The 21,638-nt window shown below is 48.8% G+C and overlaps 1 protein-coding gene across 10 annotated transcripts in view; it reads right to left on the bottom strand.

The window, feature by feature from the left end:
* Positions 1-4,977: 4,977 nt before the first annotated feature.
* Positions 4,978-21,638, bottom strand: part of MOK (MOK protein kinase) — a 30,505-nt gene continuing 13,844 nt past the window's right edge. For 7 of the 10 annotated variants that reach the window (XM_083167593.1, XM_083167595.1, XM_083167594.1 and 4 more), the window contains 8 exons: positions 14,710-14,788; positions 12,839-12,887; positions 11,934-12,112; positions 7,412-7,513; positions 6,742-6,915; positions 6,562-6,670; positions 5,679-5,870; positions 4,978-5,188 (listed from right to left, as the gene is read on the bottom strand). In XM_083167593.1, coding sequence (XP_083023719.1) covers positions 4,994-5,188; positions 5,679-5,870; positions 6,562-6,670; positions 6,742-6,915; positions 7,412-7,513; positions 11,934-12,112; positions 12,839-12,887; positions 14,710-14,788 — 1,079 coding nt within the window. In that variant the 3' untranslated portion in view covers positions 4,978-4,993. Of the gene's footprint in view, positions 5,332-5,678; positions 5,871-6,561; positions 6,671-6,741; positions 6,916-7,411; positions 7,514-11,933; positions 12,113-12,838; positions 12,888-14,709; positions 14,789-21,638 lie in introns of all 10 variants that reach the window. The other 3 variants (XR_014466328.1, XR_014466329.1, XM_083167592.1) reach the window with 3 other exon arrangements.

Genomic DNA, 21,638 nt, shown 5'->3' with positions numbered 1-21,638 from the left:
TGTGGTTCTAATGATGCCTCTGTATTATATGTACAAATAATGTAATTCAGTGGTTGGCGGAGGGGAGTTTAATCATTACACTAGTCATTTTCATTATATGAAAATAGTGATTTCTAATTAAATACATATTAATATTAAAATGTTGCATATGCCGTCTGATTTATTGGTCATATTTCACTGTGATCCAGATTATTGGATGTATGTACTGTTACAGTGATGCGTATTGTTTCTACAGTAGACCATCGAACAGTGCCACACGTGTGGGACCTAGACCTTCGTTGGTGACGCGCGTATCGGACCTATGCCACGGTTACAGTGGCGCGCGCGTATCGGACCTATGCCACAGTTACATAGGACGGTTATACTAATTGTTACAATGTAATAAAGTTTTTAATAGTTGTGACCCAGGATTTAGTCTTCCGTTGATCCATATCCAGCTGACTACACATAAATATATACATTGTATACACCTACTTTATAGTGTTCCTGGGCCACGTGTGCAACCTACCAACCATAACAAGGTACACGCTAAAGGGTATATTTACTAGCTTCTAAAAATCAAGAGGTCCATAGCAAAAAAATCATCTATTGCAGTGGTTCCCAAACTGTGTGCCGTGGCTCCCTGGGATGTCCGGGTTGCTGGTCCAGGACCAATTAAAATTATTAATGGTTAGTTATTTATGGTCAAAACCAGTGCTGGTGGCTGTCAATCACAAAATGTGTACAAACAGAAGCAAATCCTGCCCTTTACCACATAACTGACCATAAGAATTGCATATAAACCCAATCTACTGAATGTTATATTTATTCTGCTTTTTTTTTTTTTGGCCTAGGGGTGCCATGAAAATATTCTGAACTGCCAGTCAGCCACCCCCCACCATTTGCTCAAAAATAGTCCCATGTGTCCAGTTGCCACAAATGACCCATCCATGCTTCTCTCCATGCCTACATTTTTCTGGGCCTGAAGTGGGAGAGCCTGTTGTGCAGTGTGGCGGGTGCTGTTCTCTGCGGATGGGTTGTGCTGTGACACAGAACAGTCTGTTTCTGCAAGTTCGGTCCGCAGGTGTGGGGGGGACTGCTCCTTGACCCAGCTGCTGCCAAGCACCAAGCCTGCACATTGTGCAACACTAGTATATACAGGGAGTGCGTGTATTCTGTAGTTCAGGGTCTACGTATCAGTGATGTGTCAGTTGAGCTGTAATATTCAGTTATGGATTTATACCACATTACAGCAGGATTGTGCTTTCTGGTAGGTGCTCAGACATTCTATAACCCAGTTGCTCTCAACCCTTGTGTACCCACCCTGCAGGTCATGTCTGTGGAAGCAGGTGGGATAATTGCTGACCCAGTGACATAACCTGTGCATTGGTACAGGCATCTAGTCTGCTAGGGGTATTTATAGGTTCATAGACCATTTCCTACTGAGTGTACGAAGACATCCACAGACCACAGCCTGCTGTTGGTACTTACAGGTATCCATGGACCTTGACCTGCTAGGGTTACTTACAGGCATCTACAGACCACAGCCTGCTGGGGGTATTTGAGAATGAATTGAGAACACCTGGGTTATAAAATATTTTGCTTAAGCCATTATTTTGACTGGAGTTCCTTCTGGGGTTTTCCGCAGAACTTACAATGGGTTACACCCCTTTTTAGGTAGTAACTGGGGCTGAGCGGTGAACTAACTGGCTGGGGAGGCACTGGCTAGTATTGGAACCATATAATGTTGGCATTATACTGTACACAGGTGTGGTAGTACGTACTGCTGGGAAATTGGTGAGGTTTGATTAGAGATATGCGGAAAAGGTAGAGAGGTGAGGCAGTGCCTCACAGGCTATAAACTTTATACTCTGGAGTTTTGACTATAAAAAAAAGATTTTTATAATACTTTTGTGTTTTTCAAGTAATTTTGGTATACAAAACTCTGGAATATGACAGGAGAGGTGCTGCCTCACCTAACTGATGTCACTGGAAGAGACTGCTACAGAAATAAACATAATCCCAGGTTGTAGACATGCAGTGCCTCCTCTTCCAGTCTAGGTAGGTAGTTACATTGGCTTTATCTTCTGTAAGGCAAGTGCTAAGTTTCGTCATCAGCCACAGTGACGCACAATGATAAGCACAGCAAGCGAAGGACTTGTTGAACGACCCAGGGAGCACAACATTTCAAAAAGTTCTTTACCCCAAAGTGATCTATATAGCCTCAGTTGTGTTGGCGTGGAAGAATTCAGATCTGGGAGGAAGATGATCCCAAACAACTGAAGACCCTCCATTCAGTAAGTAAGTCCACTAAGTCGAGTGTTTCTTTATATCCTCTGTGGGTGTGTAACACAGACAATGTTTAGGTGTTATAGGAATACAAAGGAGTCTTTTATTGGAACCTTAGGGCTAAATGCTTATATTACAAATAGATTTTAAAGGTATTTTTCAAAAGGAAGTGTGTTTCACAAGAAAGGACTAGTTAGTTGACCAAACAAATGTTTGGATTGCAGATGAATTAATTTTGACTGCCTTGTCACTTAATCCATTTACACATTGTAAATAGGGGTTTGATACGGAATCCCGGCGTTCAAAATGCCGACCACGGGGGGGGGGGAGGATATGCCCCCCTCCCTGCAGGCCCGAAGAATCGCTACGCTCGGCACACTAATTCTCCCTCTATGGATGTCGTGGACACCGATAGATTCTGACGTCGGAATCCCGACTGCACAGCAGGGGGGAGCACAATGAAGCCACCTATTTTATTTTCCCTCTATGGGGGTCGTGGACACCCACGAGGGAACAGTCGGGATTCCGACGACGGAGTAATGACTGTTGGAATCCCGACTGTCAGTGAGATGTCCGGCACCCATATCAGTTGCAGTTACCAAGTCTCTGTCTTGGGACAAAGCCTGCAGCATGTGCCCACATGGCATCGATGACCCGATTTGATGAACCTGATTCTAGACACTGATACAAGTGTGGGGCTGTCTGCAATAAGCAGACGGAACATTACACTGTCACTCAGATCAAGCGAAGGATATTTACTGTTCTCAAACTGTATTTGTTGGGACTAGGGCCTCCTACTGTGTCTCATTAATACGTTGTATCCAAGGAAATTTGTTTCCACCTGGAACATTAAGTCAACAGCAAAAGGCCGACATGAACTAGATCAATATTGATAAAGATCAACACATAAACAGGTCAACATGAGTTTTTCACCTTTTTTTGTTGCTAATGTTGACACCTGAGGACAAGGACCACATGCTTTGGGCCAGGAGCTCGCCCTGTTACTTTACTTTTCCCTATCGGAGTCCACGTGGATGTTAAACTATGAAAAAGTAAAAAAAATACTTGAAAAACTCATGTCAACCTCACCCGCTCCGGCAGGTGTGTGTGTGCGCCTGAGTGGCGCTTTACTCGAATCGCTCTGTTGGGCGACAGCTAGTGGCCATCGCTGCCTTTATAGGATATGGTGGAGTTAGATCAGAATCAGTAGGTTCTTCTAGACACAACTCTGTGCTATCCAAGTCTTCAAGTGTCTCCTAGTTGGGGCACAGATGCGCTCCTTTCTCGCTGACATTTTTGAAGCTCTTGGATTTCACTTGTGATACCAAGGAGATCAATGAAACATGCGCTGCTGGTGGCCCCTGAGGACTGGAATAGGGAAATGTCAGCATCAAGCTCAATTCCTCCAAATCAGGATGGCAAAGGCTGTTACATCAGACTAATCCTGTACAATCCTGGCATGGAACAAATATGTAGCTGCTGCTATTGGCCTAGGGCAGTGGTTCCCAAACTGTGTGCCTTGGAACACTTGCAGGGGTGCCCTGGGGTGGTGGTCCAGGACCAATTCAAATTAATTATGGTTAATTATTTATGTAAAAAAACCGTGTTGGTGATGGTCAATAATAAAATATGTACACACAGAAGCAAATCCTGTCTTTGACACATAACTGACCCTGGGAATAGCATATAAACCCAATCTAATACATTTTTGTGCGGTCTAGGGGTGCCGTGAAAAAATGTTGATACCCTTAGGGTGCCGTGATTCAAAAAAGATTGGGAACCACTGGCCTAGGGATATTATCTGCGATCCAAACTTTCATGTTCCTCTAATTACAGCTCTCCAGCCCTCTTCTGACCTGCACCCAGGCACGGGGAACAGAAGCAGCACAGCTGGAACCGTCCGGACTCTGGAACACTGGATCTGGATCAGACTATCTCCCTGCAGTGACATGTAACAATGTGGTGCTCTATGTGCCCGGCCCTGTGTATGGCACAAGGTGAAGGGAGATGTACAGCCCTCTTCTGACCTGCAGCTTCTGCACCGAGGCACGGGGAACAGAAGCAGCACAGCTGGAACCGTCCGGACTCTGGAACACTGGATCTGGATCAGACTATCTCCCTGCAGTGACATGTAACAATGTGGTGCTCTATGTGCCCGGCCCTGTGTATGACACAAGGTGAAGGGAGATGTACAGCCCTCTTCTGACCTGCAGCTTCTGCACCGAGGCACGGGGAACAGAAGCAGCACAGCTGGAACGGGCTGGACTCTGGGCCATACAGGCTTCCTGCATTGACCTCTGACAATGTGTAGCTCCCTGTGCCTGTACCCCTGTATGTGATGGCTGTCACACACTGCAGGTATCAGGTTTGGCATTCCAGAGTCCAGACCGGGGATTAATTCACTTAATCCCAGAAGCCTTAGAGGCACCCCCTCTAGTATAGTAGTGCTGACCCCTTGCAGGGGCAGTTATGTCACCTGCTGAGATACAGATGCCGCAGGGGTAATGTCAGCAGTATTTGGGAAGATAAGGTGCAAGCACTGACCCCCTGTAAAATCACACCCCTCTTACATACTCTGACAGCTGCAGCCTCCTGCTTTTGTCTCTTAATAATAATGACTCAAACAATATACTTCTATATTTAATATAAAACAACAACTAAATGATTATAAAAAAATATCTGTACAAAAGGGATCACAGACTGCAAAGCAAAGATTGGTACGTTTTTAAATACACACATCTATAAATAATTTTTCAATTAAAAGCTGCTGCATGTTTTCTGTTGGTCTGTAATGACGGTGCATGTTTTTCATCCTGTGCAGGAGCGCAGGGATTGGTGTATAATGACGGTGCATGGTTTCCATCCTGTGCAGGAGCACAGGGATTGGTGTGTAATTACGGTGCATTTTTGGCAGCTGTCCCTGCAATAGTAATTTTCATGTTGAAGGAGCAGGTATTAAAAATAAAAATTAATTGTAATAGGTCAAAGCTGTCTTCCTTTCCTGTCTATGGAAGGTAAGTTATACGGCTTCACCGTTGGTTTCCCGGGCTGGTAGTTTTCAAACTGTTAACAGAGGACAGAGAGGGTTACAGCTGCGGTCCCCAGTACCATCCATTACAACTGCAGTCGTCCCCCCCCCCCCCCGGTACCATACATTACAGCCATAGCCCCCGATACCATCCGTTACAGCCATGGCCCCTGGTACTATCCGTTACAGCCGCGGCCCCTAGTACCATCCGCTACAGCCGCAAATCCCAATACCATCCGTTACAGCATCGGACCCCGGTACCATCCGCTACAACATCGGACCCCGGTGCCATCCGTTACAGCATCGGACCCCGATACCATCCGTTACAGCTGTGACCCACAGTTACAATCCCATAACACATCCAGCTACCAGCAGTTGTTACCTTGGTATCCATGTATTTTAGATTTGGGATTACGGGGAGTTTTCCGTGGTTTCCGAGGGTAGGGAAGATGGACTGGAATGTCAGCGTGGGATAAGGCACAGCCTTCCTCATCAGTGGTACACTCAGTTTTGGCAGCTCCACCGGGAATGTGGCTCCTTGGTTGGGGAATGGACGGCCTGCTCTTGAATTGGCCTGTGTGTGTGGTGGGGGTTTAAAAAAAAAAAAAAGTTTGACTTTTTTTTCTCCTTTGTTCAGATGCTGGAACAATTCCAAAAACTTTAATTGGATTATTACAAACTAAATACGGGGGGCACCTTCCTCAACCCAGGGAATGATGGGATCTCTAGTACTCCCTACTCCCCACCCAAACAAGTGTTGAACTTCTATCCCCACCAGTATCAGATAGGTGCCACCACTGCTCTCTCTATGGCACTCTGGATGGAGGACACAGGATGAATCCTCCTGCACTCAGCTGTAGTGAGTAGATCAGGCAGCAGAAACACTCTCGGACCACCATCATTGGGACCCAAGTTCCATCTGAATACCTATTTATATACTTGTAAGGAACACACATGCATGGCTTTTTTATACAAGTGAATGACGGGCCTTAGAAGGACACCGCTGCCTCAAGTTGCAAGAGAAAGGCCCAACAGCTTTCTCTTGCAATTATTTCTAAGAAAGGGGGTTTGAATGCCTCTAATATGGGCCCCGCTGACCAACTGCCTGTTATCCCTGCGCCAGCAATCCTGTGCCAGCAGATTTCGGGCCTTGCCAAGCACTACGATAAGACCAGGGGGAAGCTAGTGCTATGCCATATACAAAGGTCACATCGGCCTCGTGAGTCATCCACGGACCCATGAGAAGCGGAGGTGAGGGATTTTACCTGCCTTCGCTCCGTTCCTGCGATCCGCAACAAATAGTTCATGGAAGCCGCAGTGTTTGACTTGTCTGGTATCCCCATTTTCCGTGGCAGATTGTGTTTCTCGAATATCCTGAAATATAACGTAAGATTAGAAACAATAAGCAAAAGAATGGAATCACCTCGTACCCTTTGTCCACGTACCTGGGTTCTGCAAAGTAGGGATGCTGGAGAACCTCTGCGGCACTGAGTCGCTCATCTGGGTCATATTCCAACATGGCGGACATGAGGGATGCACGTTCCGGAGTGATACCAGGCAGCAGCCGATTTATACCGATACCTTTCTTGGATGGGAAATCAAAACTCATTGCCCTTGACCTGTATTTAAAAAAAAAAAGTATAAACCATGATCATTTAGGGATACACCCAATGGACCCTTGTTCTGTGAGGAGGTTGGCTGGTGTAGGAGGCTGAGCTGTAGGAGGCTGGTTGGTGTAGGAGGCATAGCTGTAGGAGGCTGGTTGGTGTAGGAAGGAGGCTGAGCTGTAGGAGGCTGGTTGGTGTAGGAGGCTGAGTTGTAGGAGGCTGAGCTGTAGGAGGTTGGTGGAGGAGGCTGAGCTGTAGGAAGCTGGTTGGTGGAGGAGGCTGAGCTGTTGGAGGCTGGTTGGTGGAGGAGGCTGAGCTGTTGGAGGCTAGTAGATGCTGAGCTGTAGGATGCTGATTGGTGGAGGAGGCTGAGCTGTAGGAATCTGGTTGATGGATGAGGCTGAGCTGTAGGAGGATGGTTGCTGTAGGAGGCTGGTTGGTGGAGGAGGCTGAGCTGTAGGGGGTATGTAAGAGTATGTGATTGCCGCGCACAGATCCTGGCACTTACTGTTTGAACTTCCTCAGTACTGCAGAATTTGGCGTGCCGAGAACATCGTGGATTTTGGAAATCTGGTCTAGTTCATTTAAACCAGGAAAAAGCGGACGGAGGCTGAAATCACAAGAGAGAGAAGGAAAAATGAGCATCTGCCATGTACGGTGTTACTGCTCCTGCCTGGCTCTCACACCGCTACAGGGAGCGTGCTACGGCTAACACTGTCACATGGGAATGCTGGTGAGGTGTGGTATGACTGTCCGACAATCGGGATCCCGACAGTCAATATACCGACATCATAATCCTGACTGCCGGTGCTCCGGCAGGGGGTCGAGCACTTAGAAGCCCCTTGCCGGCTAGCTGTGCTCGCCATGCTGCAGGCTCCCACAAGGGAGAATAGTCCCTGTCAGTCGGTATCTTCCCTGTCAAAGCACTGAAAGTCGATATTCCGATGTTGGTATACTGACTGTCGGTATCCCGATTGTCGGGCAGTCATCCCGCACCCATGCTAATGTGGGGGCTGATATACAACCATCTGTACAAAGGCCAGCGTGGCATCATATACGTTCCACCCAGAACAGAATCAGCGCAGTGCTGCAAATGTCCTCTAGGCTTATCCAGACCAGAGCTTGGAGCTTGGAAGCGCAGAGGGTGCATAAGGAAAAACAGAGGGAGCAAGGAGAAAAACAGAGGGCGCGTGGGGAAGTACAGAGGGCGCGTGGGGAAGAACACGGGGCGCATGGGGAAGAACAGAGGGCGCATGGGGAGAGCAGAGGGCGCATGGGGAAAAAAACAGAGGGCGCATGGGGAAAAAACAGAGGGCGCATGGGGAAAAAACCAGAGGGCGCATAGGGAAAAAACAGGGCGCATGGGGAAAAACAGGGCGCATGGGGAAAAACAGAGGGCGCATGGGTAAAAACAGGGCGCATGGGGAAAAACAGAGGGCGCATGGGGAAAAACAGAGGGCGCATGGGGAAGCACAGAGGGCGCATATGGAAAAACAGAGGGAGCAAGGAGAAAAACAGGGCGCATGGGTGAAAACAGAGGGCGCATGGGTGAAAACAGAGGGCGCATGGGTGAAAACAGAGGGTGCATGGGTGAAAACAGAGGGCGCATGGGGAAAAACAGAGGGCCTATGTGGAAGCACAGAGGGAGCAAGGAGAAAAACAGAGGGAGCAAGGAGAAAAACAGACGGCGCTTGGGGAAGATCAGAGGGCGCATGGGGAAGTACAGAGGGCGCGTGGGGAAGTACAGAGGGCGCGTGGGGAAGTACAGAGGGCGCGTGGGGAAGAACAGAGGGCGCGTGGGGAAGTACAGAGGGCGCGTGGGGAAGAACAGAGGGCGCGTGGGGAAGAACAGAGGGCGCGTGGGGAAGTACAGAGGGCGCGTGGGGAAGAACAGAGGGCGCGTGGGGAGGAACAGAGGGCGCGTGGGGAAGAACAGAGGGCGCGTGGGGAAGAACAGAGGGCGCGTGGGGAAGAACAGAGGGCGCGTGGGGAAGAACAGAGGGCGCGTGGGGAAGAACAGAGGGCGCGTGGGGAAGAACAGAGGGCGCGTGGGGAAGAACACGGCGCGTGGGGAAGAGCAAAGGGCGCGTGGGGAAGAGCAGAGGGCGCAAGGGGAAGAGCAGAGGGCGCAAGGGGAAGAGCAGAGGGCGCAAGGGGAAGAGCAGAGGGCTCATGGGGAAAAACAGAGGGCGCATGGGGAAAAACAGAGGGCGCATGGGGAAAAACAGAGGGCGCATGGGGAAAAACAGAGGGCGCATGGGGAAAAACAGAGGGCGCATGGGGAAGCACAGAGGGTGCATAAGGAAAAACAGAGGGAGCAAGGAGAAAAACGGCGCATGGGTGAAAACAGAGGGCGCATGGGTGAAAACAGAGGGCACATGGGTGAAAACAGAGGGCGCATGGGGAAGCACAGAGGGTGCATAAGGAAAAACAGAGGGAGCAAGGAGAAAAACAGGGCGCATGGGTGAAAACAGAGGGCGCATGGGAAAAAACAGAGGGCGCATGGGAAAAAACAGAGGGCGCATGGGAAAAAACAGAGGGCGCATGGGGAAAAACAGAGGGCCTATGTGGAAGAACAAGGCACATGTGGAAGCACAGAGGGTGCATAAGGAAAAACAGAGGGAGCAAGGAGAAAAACAGAGGGAGCAAGGAGAAAAACAGACGGCGCTTGGGGAAGATCAGAGGGCGCATGGGGAAGTACAGAGGGCGCATTGGGAAGTACAGAGGGCGCGTGGGGAAGAAGAGAGGGCGCGTGGGGAAGAACAGAGGGCGCGTGGGGAAGTACAGAGGGCGCGTGGGGAAGTACAGAGGGCGCGTGGGGAAGTACAGAGGGCGCGTGGGGAAGTACAGAGGGGGCGCGTGGGGAAGAACAGAGGGCGCGTGGGGAAGAACAGAGGGCGCGAGGGGAAGAACAGAGGGCGCGTGGGGAAGAACAGAGGTCGCGTGGGGAAGAACACGGCGCGTGGGGAAGAGCAGAGGGCGCGTGGGGAAGAGCAGAGGTCGCGTGGGGAAGAGCAGAGGGCGCGTGGGGAAGAGCAGAGGGCGCGTGGGGAAGAGCAGAGGGCGCGTGGGGAAGAGCAGAGGGCGCGTGGGGAAGAGCAGAGGGCGCGTGGGGAAGAGCAGAGGGCGCGTGGGGAAGAGCAGAGGGCGCGTGGGGAAGAGCAGAGGGCGCGTGGGGAAGAGCAGAGGGCGCAAGGGGAAGAGCAGAGGGCTCATGGGGAAAAACAGAGGGCTCATGGGGAAAAACAGAGGGCTCATGGGGAAAAACAGAGGGCGCATGGGGAAAAACAGGGCGCATGGGGAAGCACAGAGGGTGCATAAGGAAAAACAGAGGGAGCAAGGAGAAAAACGGCGCATGGGTGAAAACAGAGGGCGCATGGGTGAAAACAGAGGGTGCATAAGGAAAAACAGAGGGAGCAAGGAGAAAAACAGGGCGCATGGGTGAAAACAGAGGGCGCATGGGAAAAAAACAGAGGGCGCATGGGAAAAAAACAGAGGGTCTATGTGGAAGAACAAGGCACATGTGGAAGCACAGAGGGAGCAAGGAGAAAAACAGAGGGAGCAAGGAGAAAAACAGACGGCGCTTGGGGAAGATCAGAGGGCGCATAGGGAAGTACAGAGGGCGCATTGGGAAGTACAGAGGGCGCATGGGGAAGAAGAGAGGGCGCGTGGGGAAGAACAGAGGGCGCGTGGGGAAGAACAGAGGGCGCATGGGGAAGAACAGAGGGCGCATGGGGAAGAACAGAGGGCGCATGGGGAAGAGCAGAGGGCGCGTGGGGAAGAGCAGAGGGCGCGTGGGGAAGAGCAGAGGGCGCGTGGGGAAGAGCAGAGGGCGCGTGGGGAAGAGCAGAGGGCGCATGGGGAAGAGCAGAGGGCGCAAGGGGAAGAGCAGAGGGCTCATGGGGAAAAACAGAGGGCTCATGGGGAAAAACAGAGGGCTCATGGGGAAAAACAGAGGGCGCATGGGGAAAAACAGGGCGCATGGGGAAGCACAGAGGGTGCATAAGGAAAAACAGAGGGAGCAAGGAGAAAAACGGCGCATGGGTGAAAACAGAGGGCGCATGGGTGAAAACAGAGGGTGCATAAGGAAAAACAGAGGGAGCAAGGAGAAAAACAGGGCGCATGGGTGAAAACAGAGGGCGCATGGGAAAAAAACAGAGGGCGCATGGGGAAAAACAGAGGGTCTATGTGGAAGAACAAGGCACATGTGGAAGCACAGAGGGTGCATAAGGAAAAACAGAGGGAGCAAGGAGAAAAACAGACGGCGCTTGGGGAAGATCAGAGGGCGCATGGGGAAGAACAGAGGGCGCATGGGGAAGAACAGAGGGCGCATGGGGAAGAACAGAGGGCGCATGGGGAAGAACAGAGGGCGCGTGGGGAAGTACAGAGGGTGCGTGGGGAAGAACAGAGGGCGCGTGGGGAAGAACAGAGGGCGTGTGGGGAAGAGCAGAGGGCGCATGGGGAAGAGCAGAGGGCGCAAGGGGAAGAGCAGAGGGCTCATGGGGAAAAACAGAGGGCTCATGGGGAAAAACAGAGGGCGCATGGGGAAAAACAGAGGGCGCATGGGGAAAAACAGGGCGCATGGGGAAGCACAGAGGGTGCATAAGGAAAAACAGAGGGAGCAAGGAGAAAAACGGCGCATGGGTGAAAACAGAGGGTGCATAAGGAAAAACAGAGGGAGCAAGGAGAAAAACAGGGTGCATGGGTGAAAACAGAGGGCACATGGGAAAAAACAGGGCGCATGGGGAGAAACAGAGGGCCTATGTGGAAGAACAAGGCACATGTGGAAGCACAGAGGGTGCATAAGGAAAAACAGAGGGAGCAAGGAGAAAAACAGAGGGCGCTTGGGGAAGATCAGAGGGCGCATGGGGAAGAACAGAGGGCGCATGGGGAAGAACAGAGGGCGCATGGGGAAGAACAGAGGGCGCGTGGGGAAGAACAGAGGGCGCGTGGGGAAGAACAGAGGGCGCGTGGGGAAGAGCAGAGGGCGCATGGGGAAGAACAGAGGGTGCAAGGGGAAGATCTCATACCTGCAGATTTCAAAGAAGACACAGCCAGCACTCCAGATGTCCATCTTGCAGGTATAATAGCCGTCAGTCAGGAGGCACTCGGGGGCACGATACCAGCGTGTGGAAATATATTCTGTGTATGGCTGCTTGGAGAAAACACTCCTGCATGATCCAAAGTCTGCAAGTTTCAGGACATCTTGCTGGAACGATACAACGGCTGAGATTAGCAGCTGGTAACCATCACTGCTATTTCCTATGTCTTTTACATAGAGAGGGCACCTGCTGGGCACACCAGAGTAAGGACAGGCTCTAAGGCGATGACTTGTGGCAGAAGGTTGTACAGGAACTCACCTGCCGTCCCATGATGTCCTACATATTACACAATACAATCTAAACTCATGTAAGAGCCAGATAATGGGATGTGATTTAGTAAGAATATCATTGGCCACTGGTAGTAGCTGCAATGCCAGCCTATATACACATGAACCTCATTCAGACCCGATCGCAGGACAATTTTTTTTTTCAAAATTGGCAATACCAAGCTGCACTGCAGGTGGGGCAGATGTAACAAGTGCAGAGAGAGTTAGATTTGGGGGGGAGTTATTTGGTTTCTATGCAGGTAAATACTGCACCCCAATACTCAACATTCCACCCAAATCTGACTCTCTGCATATGTTACATCTGCCCCCTGCAGTACAGCATGGTTTTGCCCATTTTGAGGACAATTTTTTTTTGTCATCAGGTCTGAATTAGGCCCACTGAGAGGGAAATTGGCTCCTTGCAGCTTTGTTGGCCCTCACACAGTTGCACGATGAGGGTGACCGCCACTGGTATGATGTTATGTGGCTGCAATAACCAGCAGCTCCTAATGTATGTACAGCGTCTCATTGTGTATTTACTGTGATATCGCTCGTTAGTCTTCTCACCTTTACCAAAATATTTTCTGGCTTCACATCGCGGTGAAAGATCCCATTTCTATGGCAAACAGAAAAAGAAAAATATTATTTCGAGACAAAATGACAAACATATTAGAGAGGTTCATGTGCACGCACCCCGCACACATTTTTATCACTCTACAATGGGTTCATTTCTGACATCTACATTTTAAAAAGCGCATAAATCCACCATCAACGGTCCTGGTTTTGGCGGGACAATCCAAATTTTCAGGGACATTCTCATCACTCTTCTGCATAGTTTAGAAGCACAACAATATAGATGCTTTGCGCAAATGTTCACACTGAGGGGGGAGTCTGGGGGGGGGGGGTGGCAGTATCTATGAACACGACCCTACAGATCACTAGGAGCCAGTGACATCACTGAGAGTGCAGCGCCTATCCAATCTCTTGGAGCCAGTGATATTGCTGAGAGTGCAGCCTATCCAGTCACTAGGAGCCAGGGACATCATTGAGAGTGCATGCGTCCAGTCACTAGCAATAAGGGACATCACTGAGAGCGTAGTCTATTCAGTCACTAGGAACCAGTGACATCACTGAGTGCACAGCCTATCCAGTCACTAGCAGCCAGTGACATCACTGAGAGTGCGGCCTATTCAGTCACTAGGAGCCAATTACATCACTGAGAGTGCAGTCTATTCAGTCACTAGGAGCAAGTGACATCACTGAGTGCAGCCAATACAGTCACTAGGAACCAGTGACATCACTGAGAGACCAGCCTATCCAGTCACTAGGAACCAGTGACATCGCAGAGAGTGCATCTTTTTTACTCAATCATATGACCCATAGTACCAGAGGTCACTGGTTCCTAGTGAATTGATGTGACGTTCATATATAGTGTATATTGTTTATACAGGTCGAGTATCCCGTATCCGAATATCCGTTATCCGAATTATTCCGAAATACGGACATTCCAGAAAGTGAAATTTTTTTTTTTTTTTTTTTGCTAAAAACTCACTGGGGACATTTGTAACAGCATCACTGGGGACATGATATGTAACTGGCACTATATATGTGCAAGACAATGATTGCTTGGCATTCAAATTCAGTGCTGAGATAGTACACACATTTTGTTTCACGTTTTGAAACCTTGTTTTTTGAACAAATAAAATATATTTGTGTGTATTTTATGTGGTAATAAAATATATTTGTGTGTATATTATGTGTTTATACAGCAAACATGCAAGATACTTCAAAATACATCATTGAAATATTAAAATATTCCGAAATACGGAATAATCCGTTATCCAAAATTCTCCTTGTCCCGAGCATTTTGGATAAGGGATACTCAACCTGTATTGGCTCACTGTGTTGGGAGTACATGACACTGCACTTCCTCCTAAGCTCATACACTGTACATTATCAGGGTGACCATTTCCTGCTGAGCAGTCAGGCAAGCAGTAAATGAAGGCATATGAGACATTGCATACACAAACCTTCACTGCGGCAATCTGATGGCGCGGCCTAGGAATCACAGAGAAAGAAGCAGTGCCCAGGCTGTTATGGTAAAGTGATAGATTGCTATGCTTGGCTACAACTTGTGAGCCCTTATGTTACTCTGCACAATCACATCTATCAGTCATAGGAAGTTTGTTTTATATTAAATATCCATTTAATTAACAGTAATTAGTAAAAATGTATTTCATGAAGCTTGATCCCAGCATCTCCCCAGGACCTGTCTGCAGCACACAGGGGAAGCGCCTGCAGCTGGTGGTATAAAATGGGACGGCGGAGGAAACAGGTTACACCAGTTCTGGTTATGTCACCATCAGCAATAAGCACAGAGGACACAGAGTACAGCACTTCAGCCACTTCCTGTGCAGTCTCCGCACCAGGCCACTCACCTGTGCATGTGTTCTAGGGACTTGCAGAGCTGGTACACGTAATTCCTGACCTTACCATCAGACAGTGGTTGTCTTCTCTCTGTGCCAGGAGGTAATGGGCAATGGTGAGACAACGGAGGGCACAAACATGCTCATTCATACAACGTCTGCCCATAAAGCCCACCCGCGGCATCATGTGCTGTGCACGCACGCCACAGCGCACAGGAAAAATAAGAATCAATTTAAAATGTGCGAAACGAAAGCGGATTTGCCGGACTACTTCCTATCAATAGACCCCCAAACATCTCAGGGGGTGGAAATAAATACAAAGGGGTACATTTACTAAGATGAGAGTTCTATTGAAGATGGGATGTTGCTATGGGTAACCCAGGGTTGCCTACCCTCCCGGAATGGCCGGGAGGGTCCCGGAAATCAGGTCCCCCTCCCGGCCCCCCGGAAAGGGGGGCAACCCTCCCGCATTAACCCCAACCCCCCGCGACCCGCCCCTCGGCAGGGGGGTACTTAAGTAAAATGACGCGATCGCGTCATTTTAACCCTGCCGGGGTTAATACCGGCATTGCACAGCAGGGGGCATGGCTAAAATGACACGTTCACTGTAGGCACGCCCCCCAACAGGAAAGCCCATCTGTGGCTCCGCCCCCAATCTGCCTCTTTTATAGCTCCTGGCGATAGCCCCGCCCCCCTGTACAACAGAGCTGGCTGCCCTCTCCCGGAAGGCAGCCAGCAAAAGTCGGCAAGTATGGGGTAACTAGAGTCTATCTATTCTAGGAGGTGCTAAATAAATGAGAAATAGAATCTAGTTGCTATGGGCAACATCCAAACTTCAACAGGATGTGAGGTGATGTGATCAACAGAAATGTCCAGCTTTGGGCATTAATACTGAAATCCTGTTCTCTCATAGCTCCGCTCTGTAATTCCAGGTGATTTTGATGGTGATGAAATTATGTTATTCACCAGAAATCTGTCAAGAACCAACCAGGGATGGAATGGGAACTGAATCATGTGATCTTATTATTCTCGGATGCAACTTGTGAGGAATGTTACTGAGGCGTTCCAGAAAACAGGGCCTTCCAGTAGCGCACGCAGGGGGGGTTTCTGAGTACCCAGAAACCCCCCCCCCCCAGGAGTCTAAGGACTATGCTGAAAGCTGAGGGTCCCCTCTTTCCATAGGTACAAGAATTTTAAAAATCGGCCCTTGGGAACCGGAGATATCTGACTTCAAAGCAGTGGTCCCCATCCAAGCCTGTTAATTGCTCTTCCAAGTCAGATATTTCAGGTTCTGTCGGACTTAGGGCCTTATTTTGGTTCATTCTTTCTGACAAAATCCTTCTTAGATGGACAAAACCATGTGCACTGCAGGGGGGCAGATGTAACATGTGCAGAGAGAATTAGATTTGGGTGAGTAATTTTGTTTCTGTGCAGGGAAAATACTGACTGCTTTATTTTTACACTGCAATATAGATCTCACTTTTAAGTAAAACCCCACCCAAATCTAATTCTCTCTGCACATGTTACATCTGCCCCACCTGCAGTGCACATGGTTTTGCCCATCTAAGAAGGAATTTGTCAGAAAGAATGAACCAAAATAAGGCCCTTAGAGTTTTTCTGAGGATAAATTCCAAAAGCTGGGACTCTCCCCCTTTGAGGAACACTAGTAGCTTGTCTCTACTTTTCCCAGATCCAGAGATATCAGCCTTAAAGCAGCTGGTTACTGCTCCAGCTCCATACACCTGGTATTTAGTTTTATATACTCATTGGCAGATTGCTCTGCCTCCTGAACTCTGATCCCCTAGTCCCCAGTACCATTTGGTAGGTGGGATTCTCTAGTTTTTAATTCCATTACAATCTAAGAAATTTATTTCCGGGAACTGGAGATATCTGCAGTCAAGCAAGCTGTCCTCCCACCAGAAAATTATGAATAATAAGCCCACTCCACTATACACCCCTCCTCTGCATATTAAACATCCTCTACCACCCTGGAAGTTATGTATCAGGTCCCCTTCATTCAGCCCAATGCCCCCTTCTTCCACCTCATCTCCCACCATCTGTGCAGTAAAGGGGTAATTAGTGGAAATTACTGATCCAGGCCCTACATGCTGAGCGGTTGATATAATACCCCCTACCACCCGCGGGACATCAAAGCTTTCCCCACCCCTAACGCTGGAGGATCGGTAGGGGCCCCAATACATTGCTAAGCCCAGGGGTCTACACTGCTGTTGACTCCCCTGTTTGTGTATATATATATATATATATATATATATATATATATATATATATATATATATATAAATAAAATGGAGAAGGCCTGGCACTCCCGCAGCTGGGTCTGAATTCCCCGGTGCCTTCCAGGACAGGTAGGTAGAGGAATGGAAGAGGCGGCACTCAAATGGGATTTTTCAAAAGGTCCTATTTTTGCCACAATACACTTTTGAAAAATCCCATTTGAGTGCCGCCTCTTCCATTCCTCTATATATATATATATATAGATATATATATATCTATATATATCTATATATATATATAGATATATATATATATATATATATATATATATATATATATATATATATATATATATCTATATCTATATCTATATCTATATATATATATATATATACATATATATATACACAGTCCCAGCGTGGGTGCCGCACACCAAAGAAACTTCTATAAATCCGTGTAAAACAGGGTTTATTACAGCAACGTTTCGATGTCAGCGCAACATCGTCATCAGGCTTAAGCCTGATCAAGCCTGATGACGATGTCGCGCTGACATCGAAACGTTGCTGTAATAAACCCTGTTTTACACGGATTTATAGAAGTTTCTTTGGTGTGCGGCACCCACGCTGGGACTGTATATGTAACTATTTGGTGTGAGCACCCAAACTACAGCTCAATTAGGAGGAAGTGCCACGCCACGCTGGGAGTATATATATATATATATATATATATATTTATTTATTATTATTATTTATATACATTTGGTCTATCTATAATACTTTAACTGACTTGGCATATACTGGGTCACCTAAGTGTCCTTCTCCGTGCTTTGCTCCGCCCCCTCTGGAAACCCCCTTCTGAAAATCCTGCGTTTGCCCCTGCCTTCCGATGATCATCTGCAAGGCTGGCCATGCTATACAGTTATCCACAATATAGACTGACGTTTGTGATTTCATCACTCTCCTATAGGGTAGTCCCACCTTAGCTGTCCTAACCATGACGTTTGCTAAATCATTTGACAACTGCGATGAGTCCAGGCAGCCCCTAAACCCCAGCATCCTCAGGAATGCCAACATGGTAACTGTGAGCCATGTGACTGGATAAGCTATCCTACCCAATCACATCCCCTCTATACAGTCCCCACATAGCGTTACATATGTTGTTTCTGCACTCATCACCCCATGACCCCAGGCCAACATTGCTCTGTAACTGGCAGAAACAGAAAGCACTTTCAGATGGAGCCTCCCTCATCTTTGCAGTTTCTCCATCTGAATGGAGATTTAGTTTGTGCACCGAGAGGCGTGTTAAGGTGCGTTGAGGCACCTTAACACGGATATACAGTACAGTGCAAGCCCCGGCAAGTGGCAACTGTAATCTAGCGTAATGAGACACACGAGCAGCAATGCCTTTAGACATGTTAGACCTATGCCAAGGCTCACTCCATAGATGTGGGCTTCCACGGGGTGTTGGCTTACGTGCAGCAACCATTTGGTGAACCAGTTCAGTGCTCGAGTCTGGCCTGCTATGTATGTCACTCATAGTGTAGCTTGCTTATCCCCATTGCACTTATAATGAGACGCACGAGCAGCAAAGCCGTTAGACATGTTAAACTTATGCCGTTGTTTGCTTCATAGATGTGGACTTCCACAAAGCCCTGTTTCAAGCTCAGAAGCCATTTTGTTAATCTGCTCGGTGCTTGAGTCTAGCTTGCTACCTGCAGTACTGTACATCACCTGTATTCTATGTTCGCTTATCCCCATGGCTCTATGTGTTTTAAATAGCGTAATGAGACCCACGTACAGCAATGCCCTTATACAGTACATCAGGCAAGCCCAAAGTCAGGCCCGGGGGCCAATTACGGCCCGTGCTGTAATTTCAAGTGCCCCGCAGCCTCCAACTGGAAGCGGGCAGAGCTTCAGATGTGGGAAGCACAGCACAGGACACTAAAGGTGGGGCCCCAGCAAGCGCGCCTTTACCTTGCTGTCTGTTGCAGTGAGGAGGGGCTGGCCGCCACAGTCAGATGTGTTTGGTGTCCTATCCCTTCTGCTGCAATCGTATATCACCCTACTCCACAATCACAGTGACAGCAGTGTTTGGGGAGGGGGGCAGCAAGGGGGAAGCTTGCTCCCGTAACATGCAGAGTGGAGGAGGGCAGCAGTGGGAGCCCAAGCATCTCCTGTCCTTGCAGTGCCTGCTTTGCCTCTCCTTCCTCTGGCTCACACAAGGGGCTGTGAAACATACAGAGAAGGGAGGGGGCAGAGTGGGGGACATACAGTGAAGGAGGGTCAGGCTGAGGGACATACAGTGAATGGAGGCAGTGATGGCCATTTAGAGAAGGGGGAGCAGGGGCAGTCTGGGGGACATACAGTGAATGGGAGTCATAGAGTGAAGGTGGGTCAAACTTGCGGACATACAATGAATGGAGGCACTGATAGACATTAAGAGAAGGGGGGCAGGCTGTGGGACAGGGTGAATGGGTGCAGAGTGGGGAACATACAGTGAATACAGTGTAGGAGGGGCAGGTTGGGGGACATACAGTGAATGGGGGCAGAGTGGGGTACATAGTGAATGGGGGTCATACAGTGAAGGAGGGTCAGGCTTGGGGACATACAATGAATGGAGGCACTGATGGACATTAAGAGAAGGGGGCAGGTTGTGGGACAGAGTGAATGGGTGCAGAGTGGGGAACATAGAGTGAATGGGGGACATACAGTGAAGGAGGGTCAGGCTGGGGGACATAGAGTGAATGGGGGCAGAGTGTGGGACCATTCTGATGTGATTAATGATTCAAAGAATGTCAGGCTGAATGGTTGGCCCCCCACATTTTCACCTCACCAAATCTGGCCCTCGTCGCAAAAAGTTTGGACACCCCTGCAGTACATGCATAAGCTATGCAATAGAAAAATGTATTTCAATGGAGACATCACGCATGCGCAATGGTGATTATTGCGCTATAGTATTCTATTGGACAACTCACGCATGCACATTGGTGATTTTAAAAAGCAATATCTCATGGATGATCACTGGTATTACACTCAGCAGTAACGCCATACACCCTGCTAAGCTCTGTGCGCCTCCTATGGCCAGATGCACCCAGGCACTCTGTTATAGGGACTAATGCTATAGACAGCCTAGATGAGCGAGACTCCTTTTTCCCTGCAAGCAGGGCCATAGACGAATCTAGAATTATGGTAATGAGTGGTCCCAGATCCAGACATAACAGTAGGGGGACCTTTGCGCGGCGTAGCCGCGCGCCAAAAAGGGGCGTGGCCTCATGGGAAGGAGGCGTGGCATCACAAAAAGGGGTGTGGTATTACACTTTAGACCATACACAGTAATGCCCATTACACATTTTAGCAAACTCCGTAATACCCATTACACATAAAGCCACACGCCGTAATGCCAATTACACATAAGGCCACACACCATAATGCCCATTACACATTGTGCCACACATCATGATGCCCATTACATACTATATAACAAACCGTAATGCCCATTACATATTTGCCACATAAGTGCTGCTTACCTACGTGCTCATTGCCAGGGGGTTCTTGCTTAATGGCACTATAGTACCCATTACACATGATGCCGCACACCATAGTACCCATTACACATGATGCCGCACACCATAGTACCCATTACACATGATGCCGCGCATAATAGAACCCATTACACATGATGCTGCACACATAATGTCCCTTACACATGATGCTGCACACATAATGCCGCTTACACATGATGCTGCACACCGTAATGCCCCTTACACTTTAAGCCACACATTATGCGTAATGCCCCCACATAATGCCACTTGTAGCGTCCCTTAAGCAATGCCCCCAAAAGTGCCACTTACTGTAAATTTTTATATGAGCCTTCACTGCTGCTGCAGGGAGAGATGGAGAGCGGTGCAGCTGCTTCTATGGGGAGAGGAGCAGAGCGCAGCGCAGAGCACGCTCCCACTCCCCTCCTGGTGTCCCCTCTAGCCGAGAGGACATTTTAAATATTGTGCGCGCTGTTGTTGTGCGTGAAGCTGCAGGGGTGACAGTCATTGACAGTTGGGCAGAGAGCACTGCAGGTCACGGTTGTTTGAAATAATACCCCTTTCACAACAGAAAATGCAGGGATTTACCCGGGAATATGGTCCCAGGATCATGCAGGGACATTCCCACGCTGACCCCTTATACACCAGCCTAGTCCCTGCATTTTCTGGTGCGAGGGGGAGAGACAACCACTCCCCTCTCCCTACCCCCCTTTAACCAACCAGCTATATCTTCGGAACCAACTGACCTATTTACATGAGACCAGTATCATATTGAAGAACTTTTGAGTTGGCTTCGAATGATTTTGGTCCCGTGAAACTGGGCTGTTTGGTTCCAGATAAATCTGCCCTCAAAGAACATAAACAGCCATGAAATTACATTTAAGAAATGAAAAAAAAAAAAACGGTTTAACCTCAATATCCCTGGAACCAATTAACCCATATGAATCCAGCCTGGTATCAGATTGAAGGCCCAATACGATTTGGGTTCGACTGAGATTAACCTCGAGCTTCAGTGATGCCGAAGGGGGAACAGGTAGCCGTTGAACTGGGTGGGGGTCGGAATTAGCGTGTCCCATGTTATCCTATAGGGAAAACGTTCCAGCTTTGCCTGGCCGTATCTCCGGTTCCCAGGGGGCTAGAGGCACGGGGCTGGGCTCGTTGAACAGCC

The sequence above is a fragment of the Crinia signifera genome, chromosome 12 (genome assembly GCF_055691185.1).
Source record: "Crinia signifera chromosome 12, ASM5569118v1, whole genome shotgun sequence".
NCBI classification, from domain to species: domain Eukaryota; kingdom Metazoa; phylum Chordata; class Amphibia; order Anura; family Myobatrachidae; genus Crinia; species Crinia signifera.
The sequence above is the reverse complement of the archived record's forward strand: the minus strand, read 5'-3'. Positions and strand labels throughout refer to the sequence as shown.